Consider the following 22,202-nt stretch of genomic DNA (forward strand, 5'->3'; position numbering starts at 1 on the left):
CATATCCCTTTCCGCCGGTCCGGATGTGTCTGCAGATGTACAGGTTCTTGATGATGCCGTCGCTCTTTGCCGAGTGGAACCTGGGGGCGAACGACAGCGTGGGGCGCTCCTCCGACGAGGTGAACTTCATCTGGGCCAGATTGTGGATGAAGAAGTTCAGTTTGGTGGCAACGCTGCCCAGACTGGACTCGATCAACCTGCCGGGGTCAGAGGGGTCGTTAACAAAGGCGGCAGGTGTAGCCTGGACGCTGCCAGAGACCGTCTGCAGCGCAGGTCGTGATGACTCATGTCTCTGCCCTGAAGGTCGGAGGCATCTGTGCAGGTGAGCCCGCGCCTACCTGGTGAAGTACATGGTGGCGTCAGCCTCAGACTCGTGAGGTCTCAGTGCATCATAGACATACTTCAGGTCATCGAGGTCGGAGAGCTCCGGGATCCCACAGGACAACATCTGGACACACACACACACACAGACAGACACGTTTAACTTCCTGGTTGGTTCCTTTAGCAGATGTTGTATTTACTCCATTATGTGAGTGTGTGTTTGTGTGTGTCTGTGTGTGAGTGTGTGTCCGTGTGAGAGTGTGTGTTTGTGCGTGTTTGTGCGAGTTAGACACACCAGGCCCAGCAGGTTGAGGAACAGGTGAGTGTGTTTCCGGATCAGGTTGTATGCTTCGCAGCACAGATCCACAAAGTCGTGGAAGCGGCTGGACGGCTTGTCGCCGCCATTGATGACATAAGCCATATCAGAGGTGAAGACGAAGGGGGCGCGGTCCCTGCACGGGGTACAGCAGGTAGTCAGCTATAAAGGTGAACCGAGGACAGGACAGGTGAACATCTGCTTCTCTCTTACCGTTTGATGTTCCCGAACATCTGGGCGTGTCCCAGGAACTTCCCGAAGTCGATGTGGAACATGTGCCCGCTCGTCTTCAGCATGATGTTGTCGTTGTGGCGGTCGCAGATTCCCAGGATATAGGTGGCCACGCAGCAACCGGCGCACGAGTAGATGAAGTTCTCCACGGCCTGAAAGAGCAGATGGAGGAGTGTCTCACACCGACAGGTGTGTACAGGTGTGTAAAAGTGTGCGCGTACGTTACCTTATCGTACTGCTCGTCAGTGGGGTTGTGTTTCTGCAGCCAGTCGGCCAGAGTGCGGTCTTTGAACGATCCCGTGACACCGTGTTCCACCTGGATCTTCCTCAGAGTATCAGCGTGAGGAATCATCTCCACCATACCTGAGGACACACACACACACACACCTGTCAATCACACCTGAGGACACACACACACACACACACCTGTCAATCACACCTGAGGACACACACACACACACCTGTCAATCACACCTGTGGACACACACACACACACACACACACACCTGTCAATCACACCTGAAGACACACACACACACACACCTGTCAATCACACCTGAGGACACACACACACACACACACCTGTCAATCACACCTGAGGACACACACACACACACACACCTGTCAATCACACCTGTGGACACACACACACACACACACACACACCTGTCAATCACACCTGAGGACACACACACACACCTGTCAATCACACCTGAGGACACACACACACACCTGTCAATCACACCTGAGGACACACACACACACACACACCTGTCAATCACACCTGTGGACACACACACACACACACACCTGTCAATCACACCTGAGGACACACACACACACACACACCTGTCAATCACACCTGTGGACACACACACACACACACACACACACCTGTCAATCACACCTGAGGACACACACACACACACACACCTGTCAATCACACCTGAGGACACACACACACACACACACCTGTCAATCACACCTGTGGACACACACACACACACACACACACACACCTGTCAATCACACCTGAGGACACACACACACACCTGTCAATCACACCTGAGGACACACACACACACACACACCTGTCAATCACACCTGAGGGGACACACACACACACACACACCTGTCAATCACACCTGAGGACACACACACACACACACACCTGTCAATCACACCTGAGGGGACACACACACACACACACACCTGTCAATCACACCTGAGGACACACACACACACACACACCTGTCAATCACACCTGAGGACACACACACACACACACACCTGTCAATCACACCTGAGGGGACACACACACACACACACACCTATCAATCACACCTGAGGACACACACACACACACACACCTGTCAATCACACCTGAGGGGACACACACACACACACACACCTGTCAATCACACCTGTGGACACACACACACACACACACCTGTCAATCACACCTGAGGACACACACACACACCTGTCAATCACACCTGAGGACACACACACACACACACACCTGTCAATCACACCTGAGGACACACACACACACACACACACCTGTCAATCACACCTGAGGACACACACACACACACACACCTGTCAATCACACCTGAGGACACACACACACACACACACCTGTCAATCACACCTGTGGACACACACACACACACACACACCTGTCAATCACACCTGAGGACACACACACACACCTGTCAATCACACCTGAGGACACACACACACACACACACACCTGTCAATCACACCTGAGGACACACACACACACACACACACACCTGTCAATCACACCTGAGGACACACACACACACACACACACCTGTCAATCACACCTGAGGACACACACACACACCTGTCAATCACACCTGAGGACACACACACACACACACACACCTGTCAATCACACCTGTGGACACACACACACACACACACACCTGTCAATCACACCTGTGGACACACACACACACACACACACCTGTCAATCACACCTGAGGACACACACACACACCTGTCAATCACACCTGAGGACACACACACACACACACACCTGTCAATCACACCTGAGGACACACACACACACACACACACACACCTGTCAATCACACCTGAGGACACACACACACACACATACCTGTCAATCACACCTGAGGACACACACACACACACACACACACGTCAATCACACCTGAGGACACACACACACACACACACACACACACACACACACACACACACACACGTCAATCACACCTGAGGACACACACACACCTGTCAATCACACCTGTGGACACACACACACACACACACACACACACACACACGTCAATCACACCTGAGGACACACACACACCTGTCAATCACACCTGTGGACTAGGGGCGGGTTTTGATGATCGATTTATCGATTAAATCGATCTTGGATTACGTGATATCGATTCATTAAAATCCTGAAGCGTTTTTTTAATATAAATTTATTTTGCCCGAAACGCCAGAATCTCAGGTTAAACCTCACAAATTTCAACAACCACCAAACAGCTGAAACAGTGAATGAGAGCAGGAACACGATTCTGCACAAAGACGTAAACACAAAGCTCGACCCGCCGACGCATCGGCGAGCTGTCGCCCCCGACGGCATGGACACGGTCGGGGCTGAAAGCCGACAGCTCGCTGATTCTGAAGCTGCAGGTTTTATATCTGCTAACAACATCGACTGAACCAGCAGCCACAGACGATCCAAACTACGCTTCATATTTAGCTTCACATAAACATCGTCATGAATCCCTCTGACTGCTTCCACCACGATAAAAATCACACTTCATGTAGAGCTCTCTCTCTCCCTCTCTCTAAATCGATAATCCAAACCCACCCCTGCTTATTACCCAACAGTCCACGGTGTCGGCCGCTGCTTTTTGTTTTGTTTTACTTCTGACAAGCCTCATTTCTGCTGTTCAATGCTGAACATATTTAAACTTTTTAAAATGAAGCCAAACTGCAAAACGCTGTCTGTAATCAAACCTCTGTAACTCTGCTTCACTTCGTTTTTGACTGCACAATATTTTCAGGGTCATCTGCTATAAAATCCCAGACCAGGAAAACCTCCTTCACCTGTTTCTGTTTCATCCTCAGCTACTTTGACACAAAGGCCTCTGCTGCGACGCTCACACCTGTGATAAAGTCTCACAGTGTCAGCTTTCTTTTTATAGATATAAAATATGGATATGTGCTGATAAGTGATCAGAATTATAATATTTCTGACTGTCTGAGGCAAAATTTCCCCGATTCAAATTGAATCGAATCAAATTGTGGATCGAATCGATTCTAGAAATCAGTGAGAATACCCGGCCCTTCTGAGGACAGGACGCACTCCTTTCTGTCACACCTGAGGACAGGTGTGTCCGTGCTCACCTCGGCCCCTCCCCGTGGAGAAGCACTTAAAGAGGACCATCCTCATGTCCAACCCCTCCTGGATCCAGATCTTGTTCATGATGCGGATCATCTGCAGAGTCAGCATGTCCTGCCTCAGGTCGTCTCCTGACTGCACACAAAGAGAACAGCCGGGGTCAAAGGTCAGCTCGCAGAGGTCGCTGTGTCTGGGATCACTAGTAAGGGGCGTCACCTTGAAGATGACACTGATGTTGTCTCCCAGTGGGTCCCGGTTCTGGAAGGACAACTTCAGAGGGACAGCGTTGGAGTTGAAGAACGAGCAGGACTGGAAACCACAGAAGAGGAAGATTAACTTTGTCCAATCAGGTACAAACGCCAGCTGGGGGCGTGTCTCCTGTCTTTAAGGTGTGTGCGTACCTGGATGTTGATGCTGGTGACGAGCAGTGCTGGATTCAGAGGAAGCCTGCAGCTGCTGTTCACCGAGAAGAACTGCTTCATCTCCTCCAGACTGTCTCTGAGGACACACTGAACACACACACACACACACACACACACACAGTATGAGTCTGAGGGTTCAGACGCCTGTTTCAGGGTCAAATCCAAAAAAACAAGACAGCCAGGCAGAGAACTGAAGTTCGACCAGGTACCAAAGCTGTACAAATAATGTAAATATGACGGTGTATCACGAAAGACTGATATCAAACTGATACGTTTACGTTACTCGTTCTTCAAGTGAATCAGCAAATGGTGAAATGAAAAGCCGAACAACAACAATGCTGTTTCTGAGAGTCTCAGCTTACATGTGTGTTTATTTTATATTTTCAGTTGTTTCCCTCCACGGCTAAATAAATCTGTTTCAGTAATGCACTGATATACAAGAATGGACATAAGGAGCTTCTTTCAAAGGAAAAACTCTGGTAGATGTTATTTTATATATTATGCTTTGTATGTTGTTCAGTATATTTCTATGCAAAACAAGAGGAACTTCTATACACAGCAGTATATTCACAGTTGAAACCAGATATTTACACTTTATGGAAAACACAAGAACATTTTTTACTGTACAACATCATTTTAGAGTAAACTTGTTTTGTTTTGGATAAATAAATATTTAAAATCTTTTGAATTAGCTAAATGTCAGAATAAAGAGAGACAGAGCTTCTATTTTTATCACTTTCATCAAATGCAGGAGAGCAAAACACAGAGCCTGTTTCTGTGACATGGGAACATCAAGAGATGTCAACAAAACACCAGGAACAGAGCTGTGGAGCTCCATAAGTGTGGCTCAGTTTGAATACAATTTGGTGCCATTTGCAATTAAGAAACACAGACAGTTTCTCTCTTTACTCTTAAAGTTAACAAATGTGTTTTTATATTTATCTAAAAAATAAACATTTAGTCTGATTTGATGTTACAATTAAAAAAGTGTTTTTATCTGAAGAGTAAATATCTGGTTTCAACTGTATATCTGATTATTGTCAGAGCAGACAGAGAGAGAGAGGAACAGAGAGAGAGAGGAACAGAGAGGGGGAGAGAGGAACAGAGAGAGAGAGAGGAACAGAAAGAGAGAGAGGAACAGAGAGAGAGAGAGGAACAGAGAGAGAGAGGAACAGAGAGGGGGAGAGAGGAACAGAGAGAGGGAGAGAGGAACAGAGAGAGAGAGAGAGGAACAGAGCGAGAGAGAGAGGAACAGAGCGAGAGAGAGAGGAACAGAGCGAGAGAGAGAGGAACAGAGAGAGGGAGGAACAGGGAGGGGGAGAGAGGAACAGAGAGAGAGAGGAACAGAGAGGGGGAGAGAGGAACAGAGAGAGAGAGAGGAACAGAGAGGGAGAGAGAGGAACAGAGAGAGAGAGGAACAGAGAGAGAGAGAGGAACAGAGAGGGGGAGAGAGGAACAGAGAGAGAGAGAGGAACAGAGAGAGAGAGAGGAACAGAGAGAGAGGGAGAGGAACAGAGAGGGAGAGAGGAACAGAGAGAGAGAGGAACAGAGAGAGAGAGAGGAACAGAGAGAGAGAGAGGAACAGAGAGAGAGAGGAACAGAGAGGGGGAGAGAGGAACAGAGAGAGAGAGAGGAACAGAGAGAGACAGAGAGAGGAACAGAGAGGGGGAGGAACAGAGAGGGGGAGAGAGGAACAGAGAGGGGGAGAGAGGAACAGAGAGAGAGAGAGAGGAACAGAGAGAGGGAGAGAGGAACAGAGAGAGGGAGAGAGGAACAGAGAGAGAGAGAGGAACAGAGAGAGAGAGAGGAACAGAGCGAGAGAGAGAGGAACAGAGCGAGAGAGAGAGGAACAGAGAGAGAGAGGAACAGAGCGAGAGAGAGAGGAACAGAGAGAGAGAGGAACAGAGCGAGAGAGAGAGGAACAGAGCGAGAGAGAGAGGAACAGAGAGAGAGAGAGGAACAGAGAGAGGGAGAGAGGAACAGAGAGAGAGAGGAACAGAGAGAGAGAGAGGAACAGAGAGAGACAGAGAGAGGAACAGAGAGGGGGAGAGAGGAACAGAGAGGGGGAGGAACAGAGAGGGGGAGAGAGGAACAGAGAGAGAGAGGAACAGAGAGAGAGAGAGAGGAACAGAGAGAGGGAGAGAGGAACAGAGAGAGGGAGAGAGGAACAGAGAGAGAGAGAGGAACAGAGAGAGAGAGAGGAACAGAGCGAGAGAGAGAGGAACAGAGCGAGAGAGAGGAACAGAGAGAGGGAGAGAGGAACAGAGAGAGGGAGGAACAGGGAGGGGGAGAGAGGAACAGAGAGAGAGAGAGGAACAGAGAGAGAGAGAGAGAGAGGAACAGAGAGGGGGAGAGAGGAACAGAGAGAGAGAGGAACAGGGAGGGGGAGAGAGGAACAGAGAGAGAGAGAGAGGAACAGAGAGAGAGAGAGAGAGAGAGGAACAGAGAGGGGGAGAGAGGAACAGAAAGAGAGAGGAACAGAGAGGGGGAGAGAGGAAAAGAGAGAGAGAGAGGAACAGAGAGGGGGAGAGAGGAACAGAGAGAGAGAGGAACAGAGAGGGGGAGAGAGGAACAGAGAGAGAGAGAGGAACAGAGAGAGAGAGAGAGAGAGAGGGAGAGAGAGGAACAGAGAGAGAGAGAGAGAGAGAGGGAGAGAGAGGAACAGAGAGAGGGAGAGAGAGAGAGAAACAGGGAGAGAGAGAGAGAGAGAACGAGGACAGAACAGAGAGAGAGAGAAGGTGAGACACACATGTTAGTTTAATGGTTGTTTACCAAAAGTATCACCGTATCACAGGTCCTCATGCATCTCGTACCTAGTGTTTCTTTTTAGGTTTGTTATTTTTCAAATTCTATATTTACTAAGTTTTGCAGCGTGTTTACACAACGAGGATAAATAATTATATAAACTTTTCTCAATCTAAATAGTGGACTTTGGTACAATTAAAAAAAATAAGTGTAGTGCAGGTCTATGATGATTTTCAGTGCTGCTATCATCTAGTGCTGATTCTGGTTCTGTCTTGGTTAAGTCCTCAGTAGTCCTGATTTTGAACTGTTGTAGTCCTGTTTTAATTCAGGATCCGTTCTGGGTCTGGTTGAATTGGGGTTTAGTCCTCGTGTCTTGATACAGCCCCGACTTTGTTCTGCTTAATTAAAAAACTAGTTTAAGGTGTCCTGCATATATATATATATATATATATATATATGCAGAGCGCAGTCCTGGGAACAGCTAAGATACTGCGCAGGACCCTCAAGCTCCCAGGCCTCTGGTAGAGGACCCGAGCTTGAAGGATAAACCGCCCGCAGGGGCGCGCTGGGTGTTTTTTTTTTTGTTATATATATATATATATTTTTTTTTTTTTTTTTTTTTCCCTATATGAAGTCATTCTTTTTTGAACAAAACTCAAAACAGAGCCAATTAATCTTTCAGTCATTTCTAACACCCCCCCCCCCCCAAAAAAAATAAATAAATAAATAAAATAAAATAAAAATCCCACATGCATACTCCCTTTAGGGCTAAGCCCCGGGTGTTCCAAATGTCTGGCTCCACCTATGGTTTCAATCATTTCTCCAGCGAGTTTGATAGCAAAATAATAATCCTAATTTTAAAATAGCGTGTGTAACGTACACGTACTGGAAAATTATTTACTAGCACTCACCTATCATGCTGGAGAGCGCAAACTCCGCCATTGTTGTTTTCCATCAAACACCCATTAAAACAGCGACCTACAGGTATGTTAGCGCACTCATCCCCGACTGTCCGAGGGAGGGGCGGGGTCACACGGTGAAACAGACGCAAGGCAGCCAGGCGGGGAAATTTTGCTTTCACATTTTGCGACTCATTTTATTTCTCTATCTGATCAGAAAACGATTCAATCAGTTATTTGTGGTGAATGAAACACAGCTACACTTTCAAGCACTTTTAAGCACCACATCTGAAATTCAAGCACTTTTCAAACCTTGAAAAGACAACATTAAAATTCAAGCATTTTCAAGGATTTCAAGCACCCGTACGAACCCTGTAGTCTGTGCTGCCCCCTGCTGGACTATCTGCACTCTACATGAACTCTTTGTTGATGACCTCAAACGCTGATGTCATAAGTAATGGCGGCTCAGCAGGTGTTACACAGTCAGAGGAGACCTGGTATCCACTGTGAATGAGGGAGCAGCTGAAAAGCCTTATTTTTTAAAATAATCAAATCATTTCAAGACTGGAGCGATGGTTCAGTTTTACAGGTGTGTTACAGGTGAACGAACACGCCTCACCGGACGTTTGCTTTCTGCCCTCTGACACAAACTGAGCAGAGGACAGCAGGACCCCCCAACACGACAGCATGAATCTTGATCTTAGTTTTGATCCGGTGAACGAGTCATCTGGACCGTCGGCGGCGTCATTACCTGTCTGCTGGACGGCGTCGCCTCTCGAACTTTGTGAGCCACCCTGGCGAGGATGGAGACGAGCCAGCACTGCCGGTCAAACTCCTCCCGGAGGCCCCGACCAACGCAGCACAGCAGCGCAGCGAGGAGGTGCTGATAGCGAGCACTGAACTGACTGTCCTGGAGGTTATCCTTCAGCAGCCTGACGCACACACAGACAGACATGAGCAGCTGAGCTCAGAGACGCTAGATGTGACTGAAGTGGACTCGGGGGCGGACTCACCAGAACAGGTAGTGAGCGACGCGAATGTCCCCGATGGCTCGCCGCAGGAGGAAACGAACCAGAGAGCTGTCCAGGTAACACTCGTACTTCAGAGCCTGAGACACAGAGAGAGGTTACAGACATCAACGCCCACTGCTCTGCCCAGCTGCTGCACTTCCACCTCTTACCTGTACCAGCTGAGGCAGGAAATCCAGCAGCTCCGGGTCGGAGATGGAATCCATCCACTGGACCGCCGTCCTCCTCAGCTCCTGATCTGGGAACCTGAAGCACACGCGATGATGTCACACTCAGCTGGTGAGAACTTTTTCATTATTGTTATCATCACACCTGAAGAACAGAGCTGCCCGTGTTCTACATCAACGAGGCGATAACAAACCATCACCACCACGACCTGTTTCAGACATTATTGCCAGCAGAGACAGAAACGAGCAGAGAACGTACGAGGCATGGAGGAGGCCCAGGGCGTCCAGGTGACCCAGGCAGGCCCACTGTCTCAGCAGGGCGTAGATTTCTGGCAGACACGCCCACTCCCAGCAGGGGGCGCTGGCCAGAACCAGAGGCAGCGCGGCGCTCTCAGCCTGACAGAAGGCCTTCTTCTCCCACAGCAGACGCTTGTCCTCCACCGTCAACCTGCAGACACAGCTGCAGTCTCACCACACCTCAGCGCCACTATGGCCCGCCCCTCAGAACTTAATGCTTATGGACTAATCCCAGTCAGAACATGGCTGTATCCCAATTCAGGGTCTGCAGCCTTACCGGTCCATAAGGGCCGCGTACTCAAAGACCACTGAGGCCGGAAGTGAGAGGCTTGTGAAATGGGACGGTCTAGCCTCCGTCGCGCTGCCCAGGTTGCCTAGCAACCATGATACTAACTGCGAGAAACGTTTCATACAGCTTTGTGTGACAGAAATGAAGGAGAAATAGATTTTAAGTTAATTTTGTTTAAGACATCACTTTGATTAGCTGAGTATCTGAGGCTGAGGCCACAGTAAAAACATGGTTGTTGGGCTTCATTCCTGTGCTGAACAGTCGTTTAAGATTAGCTAGTAAATAACAATGAGCTGATGTTGTTCATGCGACTAAAGTCATCTCACTGTGGTAATGTAAATATAATATGGCCAATATTATAGTATTGTCAGATTATTATGATTTATTACAGCAGAGCTTGAACTCTGGGTCAAAGATTCAAGTTGCAGTTATTTATATTTCCTATCACCTTAAATCTTCACTCAAAGACGAGTATCTGTGACAGTGTATATAGATGTGTTATATATGAGTCAAATATTGTTCGTTTAATATGTTGGCATCACTAAATTTGTCTCAATGTTTACATACATGTGTAAAAAGCAAATGTACGAGCTGTGATAACTGTGTCTGATAGAATGAAGAGTAGACTGATATATGAAATATTCCTTTATTGGGTGAGAAAAATCAGACCATGTCATAACTGCTGTAAGTCACACAGAATAGATATCAGAGCCTTAAACAGGCTGACTTCTGCTAAATGGGTCAAACTGGGCAGAAAGTCTACAAACACATAACATCCTTATAGAATATGATGTAACACTATAGATCAACTTAGCTCAGAATATATAAAGCATATAAACAGTTACAGCAATATGATGCAACAAACACAGCAGCTACTGATCCAAAATACTCAAAGCTTCATAGAACTGAAACCAACATTTATTTTAGCTCCATTCTGCTGCTGATACAGACTTTAGGTTTCTGAACATTAACCTTGTTGCTGCCTTTCATAGTGTGTAACTTGAAGGCCCTGAGTACTCTGAGTACTTTCTCCCACACTGACACACTGGGATGATCACATTATTTGAACATTACCTAATAAGACTGATTCAGCACAGACAGTTCTGTTAAACTTTCCTAGCAGTCCTTCACAAACAGGGAACAGTCTGTCTATTCTCTCCATCTGTCAGCTGCTGCTGGCTCTTCCTCCTCCTCTTCCTCACACACTGCTGAGTTTGTCCTGGTGGATCATCAGGGCTGCAAAGCCTCACAGATGATGTGCAGCAGTGGCTCCCTCAGTCTGTCCTCACTCTGGACACTTGCAGTCGTCACACATGGAAATCAAATGTGTGATAAGCTGCAGGATTCAGACACAAGTGTAACTTATAAACACATGTTCATACTTTTATTCCACAATCAGAGAGAAAGAAACAGAGAGAGAGTGCAGGACAGACAGACAGGTGACAGTCTCAGGTGTACACACTGCTACACAACAGCACAGAGAAGCAGGATTTAGTGTTTGTGTTATTACGAGTGTAAACAAGAAGAGTCCCAGATGGTGCAGTGGACACATGTGTGACTGCTGTGATTAAAGCATCTTTCTTTCAGCTTAACGAGTGAACCGTCAGCTCGTTCAAACACACGTTAAAGTGCGTTTGGCTCGACACCACCGAACAGAGGCAGCAATATAACACAGCTAACATTAACAGTGCAGTGAATCCTGCTTGTGCCGTGATGTTCAGGACTGCAAACCGAGCAGCATCACTGACTTTCAGCTTGTTGTGTTTGTGGATATATGACTGACTTTAATTATCCATGAAATCATCAGATTCTCTGTAAGATTAAGCTCAGCTATTGAACGGCGCATATTTAAAGGCTTTAAAACAAGTTAGTACAAATGTCACTAATGTCACATAACTTTGCCGACATGTGGCCAACAGTAATGTTTTAATGTTCTTCATTATTAAACATTTGCACATAAATAAGTGACGTCATATTCAGTACTTACTTTTAAAAGTTTACTCTTCGGCCGCTCCGCTTCAGCTGTCCGCTGTTTTTTTCGACAAAATCATCCACACCCACTGCCGCACTATGAAGTCTGGGATATGTTGGGCCATGAAGGCTACACCGACCCATCCTTCAAATCCGGAGAAATTAAGGACGCATTTGAGGGCCGCATTTCGAGCAGCCTTTGAATTGGGACAGCCTTTGTTGCGTCGCTGTGACGTAATCGTCCTTAAAATGCAGCCTTATAGGCTGCAGACCCTGAATTGGGATACAGCCCTTGAGAGAGTGTGTGTGTGTGTGAGTGTGTGTGTCTGACCAGAAGAAGGCCTTCTTGTGCAGGACGTCCTGCAGCTGTATCTGGCTGATGGTGTCCAGTCTGGAGAAGTTGTATTGAGGGCAGAAGTCTGCAGGAGGCGGCGTGCTGAAGCGCACCTCGAAGGATGATGTGGGGAAGTCCACCTGAGAGGAAGCAAGGACACACACATGCTAGTCTCTTGGCCTCAGATACCTGCAGGTCTGACCTCAGCTGAACTGAGTGTATAAATAAAGAAAGGGGCACACCTGCATCCAGTACACAGGTAAGTAGACACGTTTCATCACCCATCCTGGTGACTGGTGACAATGAAAACGTCGCCTGAACAGCTGATGAAACTGCTCAAAATGCTACAGGTTTGTGATGTCACAGACTATTCAGGTGCTAGCAGCTGTGGCAGCGCTCACCTGTAGGATGACGCTGTCCGGCTGGCTGAAGTTGGGCGAACTTGTTCGGGCGTTTCCGCTCCTCCCCGGGGTTGAAGGCCACAGACCCAGCAACTTCCTGCCACACGTCAGCACGCTACACACACACACACACACACACACACACACACACACACAATAAAGATGATGAAGAATCTGTTTCCATTCTCTTTCCACTTTACTTTCAGGTAAATGTGAGGAAGCGAGCTGCTCCTGGGAGGAAATGACATCACAAAGCCTGTGTAGGAAGCTGCAGGACTGAAGGAAACATTTGTTTGTTCAGCTGTGAGCATGAAATGAAAAGAGAGGGAAAAAAAAAATAAAAAATCAGGATGGACACACCACAGGGGAAAGCGTAGCTTTCATTTTGTCCTTTATATCAAACATCCTTGAAAGAGTAGTTGTCAAACAGCTAACAGATCATCTGCAGAGGCTTATTTGAAGAGTTTCAGTCAGGTTTCAGAGCTCATCACAGCACAGAAACAGCTTTAGTGAAGGTTACAAATGATCTTCTTATGGCCTCTGACAGTGGACTCATCTCTGTGCTTGTCCTGCTAGACCTCAGTGCAGCGTTCGATACTGTCGACCATAATATCCTATTAGAGCGATTAGAACATGCTGTAGGTATTACAGGTACTGCACTGCAGTGGTTTGTATCATATCTATCTAATAGACTCCAGTTTGTGCATGTAAATGGAGAGTCCTCTTCACACACTGAGGTTAATTATGGAGTTCCACAGGGTTCAGTGCTAGGACCAATTCTGTTTACATTATACATGCTTCCCTTAGGCAGCATCATTAGAAGACATAGCATAGGGCTGCTCAATTAATCGAATTTTAATCACGATTACGATCTGGGCTTTCAACGATCATTAAAAATGACTGAGCCGATTATTAGCCCCTCCCTCATTTATCCGCGACACCTTAAAGGCCGGTCCGTGAAAATATCCGGTTGTTCAGTGATGACGCGACGAATCCTACTTCCGGGTCTAAAGTAGTCTGCGTTTAATATGGCTTTTGTGTTGTTAACATGTTTAATGTTATGTATTTTCTTCTATTTAATCTCAAAAAGCTCCTAAAACAGTCAGTGATCACTGTTGACCTCCCTCGGCTTTTATTACCGCTAATCATTTATTTAAGCTCAGTTTTTAAAACCTTACGATGTAACTACAGCCCAGCCCATGCAGCAGTATATGAATGACTAACCTCGTATTGTGGATGGATTATCTCAGTTGTTCTCCTGGCTGAAGTTTGGTCCTTTTACAGCATCCTGCCATGCGATTACATTTGTTCCTGACCACCGAGAACACTCACGTTAACTTTTATCGAGTGGAAAAAAAGTTAGCTTGTTTATATTATGCTAACATAGCTGTGTCGCTAGCGGTCACGTAGCACATCATTATATACCAGCTAGCCCAACTTCAGTAACCCTACAAACGTCACTGCTGTTTAGTTTTCTGTCTTCATTTATGCTGGAAGTGATAGCAGAGCTGTACATTTGAATTTGTTTCCAAAACCCCGCAGTCAGCACATGCTATATTGTATTTAGATAGAAGCTAGCGAGCTAACTCCCTGCTAACTTCTAACTCCGTTAAATGTCATAAATTCCGTTTTCATGGATGCCTGGATGTTAAACTCAATTGTTACACCTGGTAGAGCAGAACGCTGATCATTTTATTAAAGATGAAAGACTTTAGACAGTTTTTCAACTCTCAGTAATGCCATAGTGATCGTTTGATATATGGACCTGCAGCGGAGTTTAGACCCAGACACGGCTAGTGACGTCAGACTGAACAACCGGATTGTCGGGCATAAACCGGTCCGTGGCGCAAAAAAGGTTGGAGACCGCTGATTAAGAGGACCCGAGGGAAGCTCGGAAAGCTAAGCAGAAGTTATTTGGAGAGTGACTGCCATTGGTTGAAAAGAGTTAAAAAAACAAAAAAAAAAAAAACTTCAGTGGTGTTGCACACTATTTTATATTATTTTTTTAAAGTCATTGTTAACCCTTTAAAGCCGGTCAGAGCAGCACGCTCCGTTTTGTGTAACTATTTTTAAATCCCTGTAGAACCTGAACCGTGTAAGCTAGCGCAATAATTTGTTTTGCATATGAAACCGGAGGAGTTGTACTTACATCTGATGCCATCAGCTTGTCCTCGGTCACGGTTTCCTTCCACATATAGCTTTGCAAAAATTGCATAAAAAGCGCTTGCAGGAACAAAAACATAATATTCCAGAAACACGCTTTGCCGATCCATCAGCTGTTCGTAACACTTCCCACAGTGAAATGATGCACCTGCTGTTTTCTTTGCAAATTTGCATCATAGGATTGTTTTTTGTTTTTCCTGCAGTATATAAAAATTGCTGTATCTCCAAAATAAAACTATGAAGACACTCAAAATAAATTTCCTGTGGTGGGAAACTATTTTTTGCAACTTTATTGTATTTAAAGTTTTGAGGGATAAACCTCTTAAATTTCTCCAAGTAGAAATATATGTAAACAAAACAAAAACGATTTTCAATTTTTTTTGTAGTTTATTGCACTTTTTTGCAATTTATGTAATTACTATGCACTTAATGCATACATATTATTAAAATATGGGCTATAACAGTTGTATTGATGTATAGCAACTTGAAATGCTCCCACAAATGGCACTACAGCATGTAAAAAAATAATATAAGCTCTGGTGGACTTGGTTCCATAGTAGGTCTTAAAGGGTTAAATAAATATCGTCAAATAATCGTGATCTCAATTTCAGTGAAAATAATCGTGATTATCATTTTTGCCATAATCGAGCAGCCCTAACATAGCATACATTTACACTGCTATGCAGATGACACCCAGCTCTATCTGTCCATGAAGACAGATAACACACAGCAATGAGTTAAACTGCAGGAATGTCTTAAAGACATAAAGACCTGGATGGCCGCTAACTTTCTGCTTCTTCATTCAGATCAAACTGAGGTTATTGTACTCGGCCCTGAAAAGCTTAGAAATATGGTATCTAAGCAGATTCTTACTCTGGATGGCATTACCTTGGCCTCCAGTAACGCTGTGAGGAACCTTGGAGTCATTTTTGACCAGGACATGCTCACCAGCGGCTGAACGCAGCCCCTCCCCTCGTCAGCGGCTGAACGCAGCCCCTCCCCTCGTCAGCGGCTCAGCGCAGCCCCTCCCCTCGTCAGCGGCTCAGCGCAGCCCCTCCCTTCACCAGCGGCTCAGCGCAGCCCCTCCCCTCACCAGTGGCTCAACACAGAGCCACCCTGAGGTCTTTTTGAAGGATTTCAACAATACTGAGTACTACAGCGTTACACAACCGTTAACCTGGGCGGAGCCTTTAACTCTGAGCATGTTATTGTACCTGCTCTGTGTTCTACCCTACACTCTTACATTACTGTAACCCTCACTCTCTGAGTGACCCGATAGAAACATTTCACACGTTATAGATCAGCATGTCATTCACTACAGTGTAAACACCGCCCATCACTTTGTGGCGCAGCACCAGCACCGACCTCAGATAAATGGACCACATGCTGCGTTACTTTTAATGCTATCAGAATGGTATCGTAGTATTTTCCTGGGTATCACATCAAACATAAAGCCTGAATACGGCTGAATAACATCCGACAGTACTTATTCAGTTTCTTCTTCATCCGCCTGTTTGAGGTTTGCGTGGATGGATGGTGTCTGAGTGTCATGTGACTCACTGTCTGAAGTTGAAGAGCGGCATGGTGACCCAGCCCAGCGCCTCGATGCTGCGCCGCTGCTTCCCCTTCTCCTCAGCTCCTCCGGGGGGCGGCAGAGGGCTGGCGTACAGCACCACCGTTAGCTGAGACTCTCGGGGCAGCTGATTGATCTGCACGGGGAAACACACCCTGCAGGGGATATGGCGAGGGGGCGGGGGCTTAGCGTTTTTCTCAACAAACAAACAGATTAAAGTTTATTCATTCAAAATCAAAGACATCGTGCACACAAACACACACACTTGCAGAACAGGAAATTCTTACTTTTAGCATCTTATTAAACTCAGGTAAGGTGTGTGCAGGTGTGTCTGATGCTTCTGTCTGCTGGAATAGTTTCAGTGATGCAGTGACTCTGCTGTGCCGTCAGGTGTGCGTGCGTGTGATGTCACGGCTCTGACAGGTAAGGGTCAGGTACGTACCTCTGGTCCCAGACCACCAGGTGGAACAGGTATTTGCTGACCGACTGCTTGCTGGTGTGCTGCGGCGCACAAAGCTCCGCCCCTCCGTGAGTCAGAGAGCAGGACAGGAAGAAGCATTCATAACTGCGACCAATGACAGCAGGACAGGCGAGTTACTTGTGCAGCACATATTCACACCTGTCCCCAATCACAGAACCACCTGAGTTTCTTTATTTTTCTTCATTTCTGATGTTTTCATAGAAGTGTGATTTAGTCAACACGCCTCCAACCCAAGCTGTGCGTGTCTGTGTGCGTCTGCGCGTACCTGCATGTGATTGAGGCTCAATTATCAACGACAATGAGAGAAGAAGAAAGGAAGCACGAAGCGCTCAGCTTCTTCCACCTGCAGGTGGCGCTGCACTCACAGGAGACCCCCCCAGCACCTCCTTCACGAGCAGATAAATCTATCCCAGAATCCTCAGAGAGCACCACCATGCCCAAAAAAACCTGGAGGTTATGCACGTAACTCGGATCCCCTGAGGTGCAGCATGAGTCCGGAGGCACTCCTTTTGTTTGCCGTTAGTTCACCTTTGGTGTGTGTGTGTTGTTTGGTTGTGAGCACCACTGAGTCGGCACTGTGCGACTCCTAAACCTGCAGCACTGACACAGGACGCCCCCCCTTCAGCCTGTGGGCGGGTACCTTTTGAGCTCCTTACCTGGCAGCCCACGTGATGGGGATGCGGTGGGCGGCGTAGATGTTGAAGGAGAGGACGTTGGTGATGAGGCCAGCCTCTTGGATGGGCGCCGTGCAGCAGTGGCTCTGCGGCGTCGTGTGGAAGTTGGCATTAAATGTGCTGCAGTACAGCTCCACTAGATCCAAGATGGCCGCCGTCAGCTTCTCCACCACTTTCTCTGTGAGGCGACAAAGAAGCCAGCGAACCATTAGAGCGTCAGAGGAAGACAAACCGGGATCGTCACTTATTAAACAGAATCAGTTCAAAGAAGTCACTCTGGTAGTGTCGTGACTGTGGGGGCGGAGTTACAGCTCTACCCCTACAACCAGCTCCGCCCCGAGGCACACCCAGGAGAGGTCAGGTGTCTAGCTGGAACACCTCAGAGAGCTGGGGAAGATGCCTGGGACGGGAAGGCCCGCGTGACCCCAACAAAAATGTAAAAAAATTAAATGTATTAAAGAAATGAATTAAATGCAATGAAGTGACATAAAAATGCGAATTATTTATCCATACGTTTAAAGAGAGCAGGCCTTTGCAACAGAAAACCGTGCTGGATTTGTGGTCTGCAGCGCAGGTAGTTTGGGTGAAGCTGGACTTTTCTCAGACGTTTTGTTTAAAGGGGACATGAAACATAAATTTACAGCATGGAGTCTGTCCCGGGCCTTTTGTCTCATTTTGATAACGTTCACTTCGACTAAGTTGTGTCTTCGTTGTGTGTAACACTCCTCCACATCCCAGGCTCTGTGGATAGCGCTTCCTGGTAGCTTCAGGAAGGTGTTTTTCCAAACTGTTCTGACGATCTTTGCCAGTCGATTTGGGTTCCTCTCAGCTAATGAACCACCTTCACGGCATTTCGCATCTCCCCCCGTAGAGGTGGTTCCCTGGAATCTCCGCCCTTCCCACCCGTCCCCGGTCTTGATTAGGTTTCCTCGTACTCACACCTGATTGCTGGTTAGCAGCTCCCTCGTGGGTTCTTCTCCTCCCTGGACTTGGCGTTTTATTCTCGACTGAACCTTGATTCTGGTGAGTTAAGCCCTTTTTCAGAACTCATCGCTTCGGTCATTTTTGCAAATCTCTGTGGCTAACTGGTCATGGCGGAGGTCTTGCATCCATTTTTAAATGGTAAATGGTAATGGCCTGTATTTATATAGCGCTTTACTAGTCCCTAAGGACCCCAAAGCGCTTTACATATCCAGTCATCCACACATTCACACACTGGTGTGAAATTTAAAGCCACTGATATGTATGGTAGTTCTGAGTTATCACTACTTTGATGGATCTGTATTCTCCTGTGCTGTGTGCACTTGTTTATTGTTCTCCCCAGTTTAACAAATGGTTTTATTCTAGACTTGTTATCTGGGGTCAAGTTCTTGGGGATTTTAACATCCATGTTTGCTGCCCCACAAAACTCGTGTGATTTATCAGACATCATCTCTAATAACAGCCACAGACCCGAGTCGTATTTCACCATTGATTCAGTTATTAACCCGTCACACAGTTTCCAGAGTCTCCAGCTATCTGAAAACCGTTGCTGCTGTCAGGACTCGCATGCCTCCAGCTTACGATCCTCCTGTTCCCCTGTGTTCAATCACTTTGAGCCCGTTTCTCTGGGCGCTCTGGCTGAAGTAGTTTCCCGTCTTAAGCCCTCCGTGTCTCACCTCGACATTATCCGCACTCGCCTTTTCAAAGAACTCGTTGACACTCTTGCACCAAGCGTGCCATCCATTATTAACACCTCCCTTCTAACAGGAACAGCTCCAGCTGATTTCAAACATGCCACAGTGCAGCCAGTTCTCAAAAAAGACTCATCTGTAACTCCCTTTGGTGTCCAAAGTCCTGGAGGAAATGGTCTTCCTTCAGCTCCAGGCTTTTCGGACCTCTGCAACACTCGACAGCTTTAAAACCTGCCTGAAGGCACATCTTTAACTTTTAGTTTCTTTGTTTCTGTCATGTCTTTGAAGTGTTTTGTCAGTTTGTCCAGGACTTGACGCTGAGCCCTGCTCTCAGACACTGACACAGGTGTAACTCCGTCAGGCTGGATTTAAGAAACAAGAGCTTCAAGTTTAAAAAACAAGTTCGGCGCCATTTTCTGTCAGTACGGAGATGTGACGTCACCAGATTGGTTGGTTGGGGCCAACAGACTCACATTAGTCACTACATTACCCTCCAAAGCTTGGTGCCCCCCCAGTGCATCCTCTTAGTGTTCCCGAGGCTGCTTTTACAGCGTTTCACAGCAGTCAGAGCTTCCTGTTAGTACGTACCTCTGTTCTCCCTGACAGCCAGCACTGATGCATCCTGGGAGGACAGATGAGAGTAACCCGTCAGTGAACAAACTCACACCCTCACCTGCTCTGAGCCTCACTGAAGCACACGTTTACCTTCAGGACTTTGGGCTGCAGGCGACAAGGGCACGCTGGGAGCTGGTTAAGGGCCGAGGTCACGTCGGGCGTCTCCACGGCAGCCAACGAGCTGCAGAGCGCCTTCACGGATTGGACGAGGCGCTCCACATGCAGAGGCAGCTCCACCTTCACAGACGACAGGACAGAGGAGGAGGCTCAGCGAGCAGCTCAGAGTCTGACTTTATGTTTTCATGAAATCTCTGATAGTCCGGATTCAGTTTAAGCTCCGCCCCTTCACATTCATGAACTCAAACCTCATCAACGTGAACACAAGACGGAGCGCAGCGCCACACATCAGTGTGTGTGTGTGTGTGTGTGTCACCTCTGACAGCAGGAAGGACTCGGCCTCGTTGTGAAATGTGTCGAGCAGCAGGGTCAGAGCCTCCCTGATCGACAGACAGATGTTATCAGTAAATCGGTGATTGATTGATCAGCTGTTGGAGGAAATCAGAGTGCCTCTGCGAGCTGCGAGCTCCGCCCCTCACCTGGTGACTGTCTGTTTGATTGGACGCTCCTGCAGCAGGATGCTGTGGTTCATGGTGGACGCCGTCTCATCGTCATCTTTCTGTAAAAACAAAGACTCAAATCATGCAGTGGCGTGACGACGATGGGTGACCGGGTCACACCCTGGTTTATATGCTGTGTGTGTGAGTGAGTGTGTTTACGTGTACCGTGCGGGCCAGCTCGATGCTGATGGACGATCTCTTGACGAGGCACAGCCGGACATCCCAGTCGAACTTCAGACACTGCTGAACGAACTCGAGCCCACCCAGAGTCTGCGCGCTGAGACGCACAGAAAGACACACACAGTCAGACACACACAGGGCACAATACTGCTTCCTCTAAGAACCCCTCCACAATAAAAGCAGCTGGAAAAATCCACTCACTAAGTGGATTTCTGAAGCTTCGCAGACTTTAGACCCAGCCGGTTTAACAGGTGAGGTGACTGGCTCTCATTGTATCTGAGGGAGTTTAACACCTGCAGCGTTTAGTCTGTTTAAATCAAGCTCTGGTTCGATCCCCCTCGGTGCGGTGCAGGCATGAACACAGTAACCACACTCGGCTGCAGAGCAAAACGAGCGGTTCACTCATGGTGCGAACGTGACCCGACCTGAACCAACTACCAGGAACACGTCACAAGCTGGAGCTAAAAGAGGTCCCGTAGCCACGTGTTTTTGTATTCTCACCCTGCACAGGTCTGTACAATAATTGGATAATTGGAGGTGAGCTTCCCTCCCTCCAAGACATCTACAGGAAGCGGTGCCTGAGGAAAGCGGGGAGGATCATCAAGGACTCCAGTCACCCCAGCCATAAACTGTTCAGACTGCTTCCATCAGGAAGGAGGTTCTGCAGCATCCGGTCCCGTACCAGCAGACTGAGAGACAGCTTTTTCCATCAGGCCATCAGACTGCTGAACACGTCATAGACACCTCAGCTTCACTACTGGAACTTCAACATTATGCACTCCACACTGTATATAAATGCCACTTGTTTTGCACATATTCAACTCTGTATATTTTATATATTTTATTATTATTTTTTTTTACTATTTAATTTGTAAAAATGTGTGTATACACACACACACACACACACACACACACACACACACACACACACACACACACACACACGTAGGAAAATATTTAGTATACACATCCAGAAATGCATACACTATTATATATTGTACATATATTTATTAGTTTCAGGTTGGCCATTCTTGTATTTTGCTCGTTTGTGTTGTTGTGTTTGCACATCTCTGTTGCTTGTGGGGCTCGCACACAAGAATTTCACTCGCATGTGCTGTGCCAGTGTGCCTGCACATGTGATGTGACAATAAAAGTGATTTGATTTGATTACAGGCTAGCAGCAAGTCGGGAAACAACCCAACTACTCAGGTTTCTCCCACACACCTTGTTCCTGTGTTTACTTGTGCTGGTCCCGTCCCCAGACACACCTGGCCAATGAGCGGACTGAACACTGATGTGGTTTGCTTGAAGTTCACTTGGATTTTTCTCTGTGTGACAATAAACCAAACCACAGGAAGAAGGTGTGAAAACGCCCCAGAGGGTCGAA

General features: G+C 47.2%; 1 protein-coding gene across 2 annotated transcripts in view; it reads right to left on the reverse strand.

Moving 5' to 3' along the window:
• pik3c2b (phosphatidylinositol-4-phosphate 3-kinase, catalytic subunit type 2 beta) overlaps positions 1–22,202 on the reverse strand; it is a 43,480-nt gene that overhangs the window by 12,440 nt on the left and 8,838 nt on the right. For both annotated transcript variants that reach the window (XM_085353635.1, XM_085353634.1), the window contains exons 6-27: positions 20,801–20,912; positions 20,615–20,694; positions 20,452–20,515; positions 20,109–20,255; positions 19,992–20,025; positions 17,713–17,908; positions 17,018–17,140; positions 16,563–16,730; positions 12,840–12,954; positions 12,436–12,578; positions 9,807–9,995; positions 9,533–9,626; positions 9,366–9,460; positions 9,104–9,284; positions 4,688–4,795; positions 4,503–4,595; positions 4,292–4,421; positions 1,095–1,231; positions 851–1,020; positions 617–773; positions 339–448; positions 2–197 (exon numbers count right to left, since the gene is read on the reverse strand). In XM_085353635.1, coding sequence (XP_085209761.1) covers positions 2–197; positions 339–448; positions 617–773; positions 851–1,020; positions 1,095–1,231; positions 4,292–4,421; positions 4,503–4,595; positions 4,688–4,795; positions 9,104–9,284; positions 9,366–9,460; positions 9,533–9,626; positions 9,807–9,995; positions 12,436–12,578; positions 12,840–12,954; positions 16,563–16,730; positions 17,018–17,140; positions 17,713–17,908; positions 19,992–20,025; positions 20,109–20,255; positions 20,452–20,515; positions 20,615–20,694; positions 20,801–20,912 — 2,842 coding nt within the window. The remainder of the gene's footprint in view (position 1; positions 198–338; positions 449–616; positions 774–850; positions 1,021–1,094; positions 1,232–4,291; positions 4,422–4,502; positions 4,596–4,687; positions 4,796–9,103; positions 9,285–9,365; positions 9,461–9,532; positions 9,627–9,806; positions 9,996–12,435; positions 12,579–12,839; positions 12,955–16,562; positions 16,731–17,017; positions 17,141–17,712; positions 17,909–19,991; positions 20,026–20,108; positions 20,256–20,451; positions 20,516–20,614; positions 20,695–20,800; positions 20,913–22,202) is intronic.

Source organism: Diplotaxodon limnothrissa, linkage group LG5, assembly GCF_057381915.1.
Source record: "Diplotaxodon limnothrissa isolate DT_005_m linkage group LG5, D_limnothrissa_male_GT1.1, whole genome shotgun sequence".
NCBI classification, from domain to species: Eukaryota; Metazoa; Chordata; class Actinopteri; order Cichliformes; family Cichlidae; genus Diplotaxodon; species Diplotaxodon limnothrissa.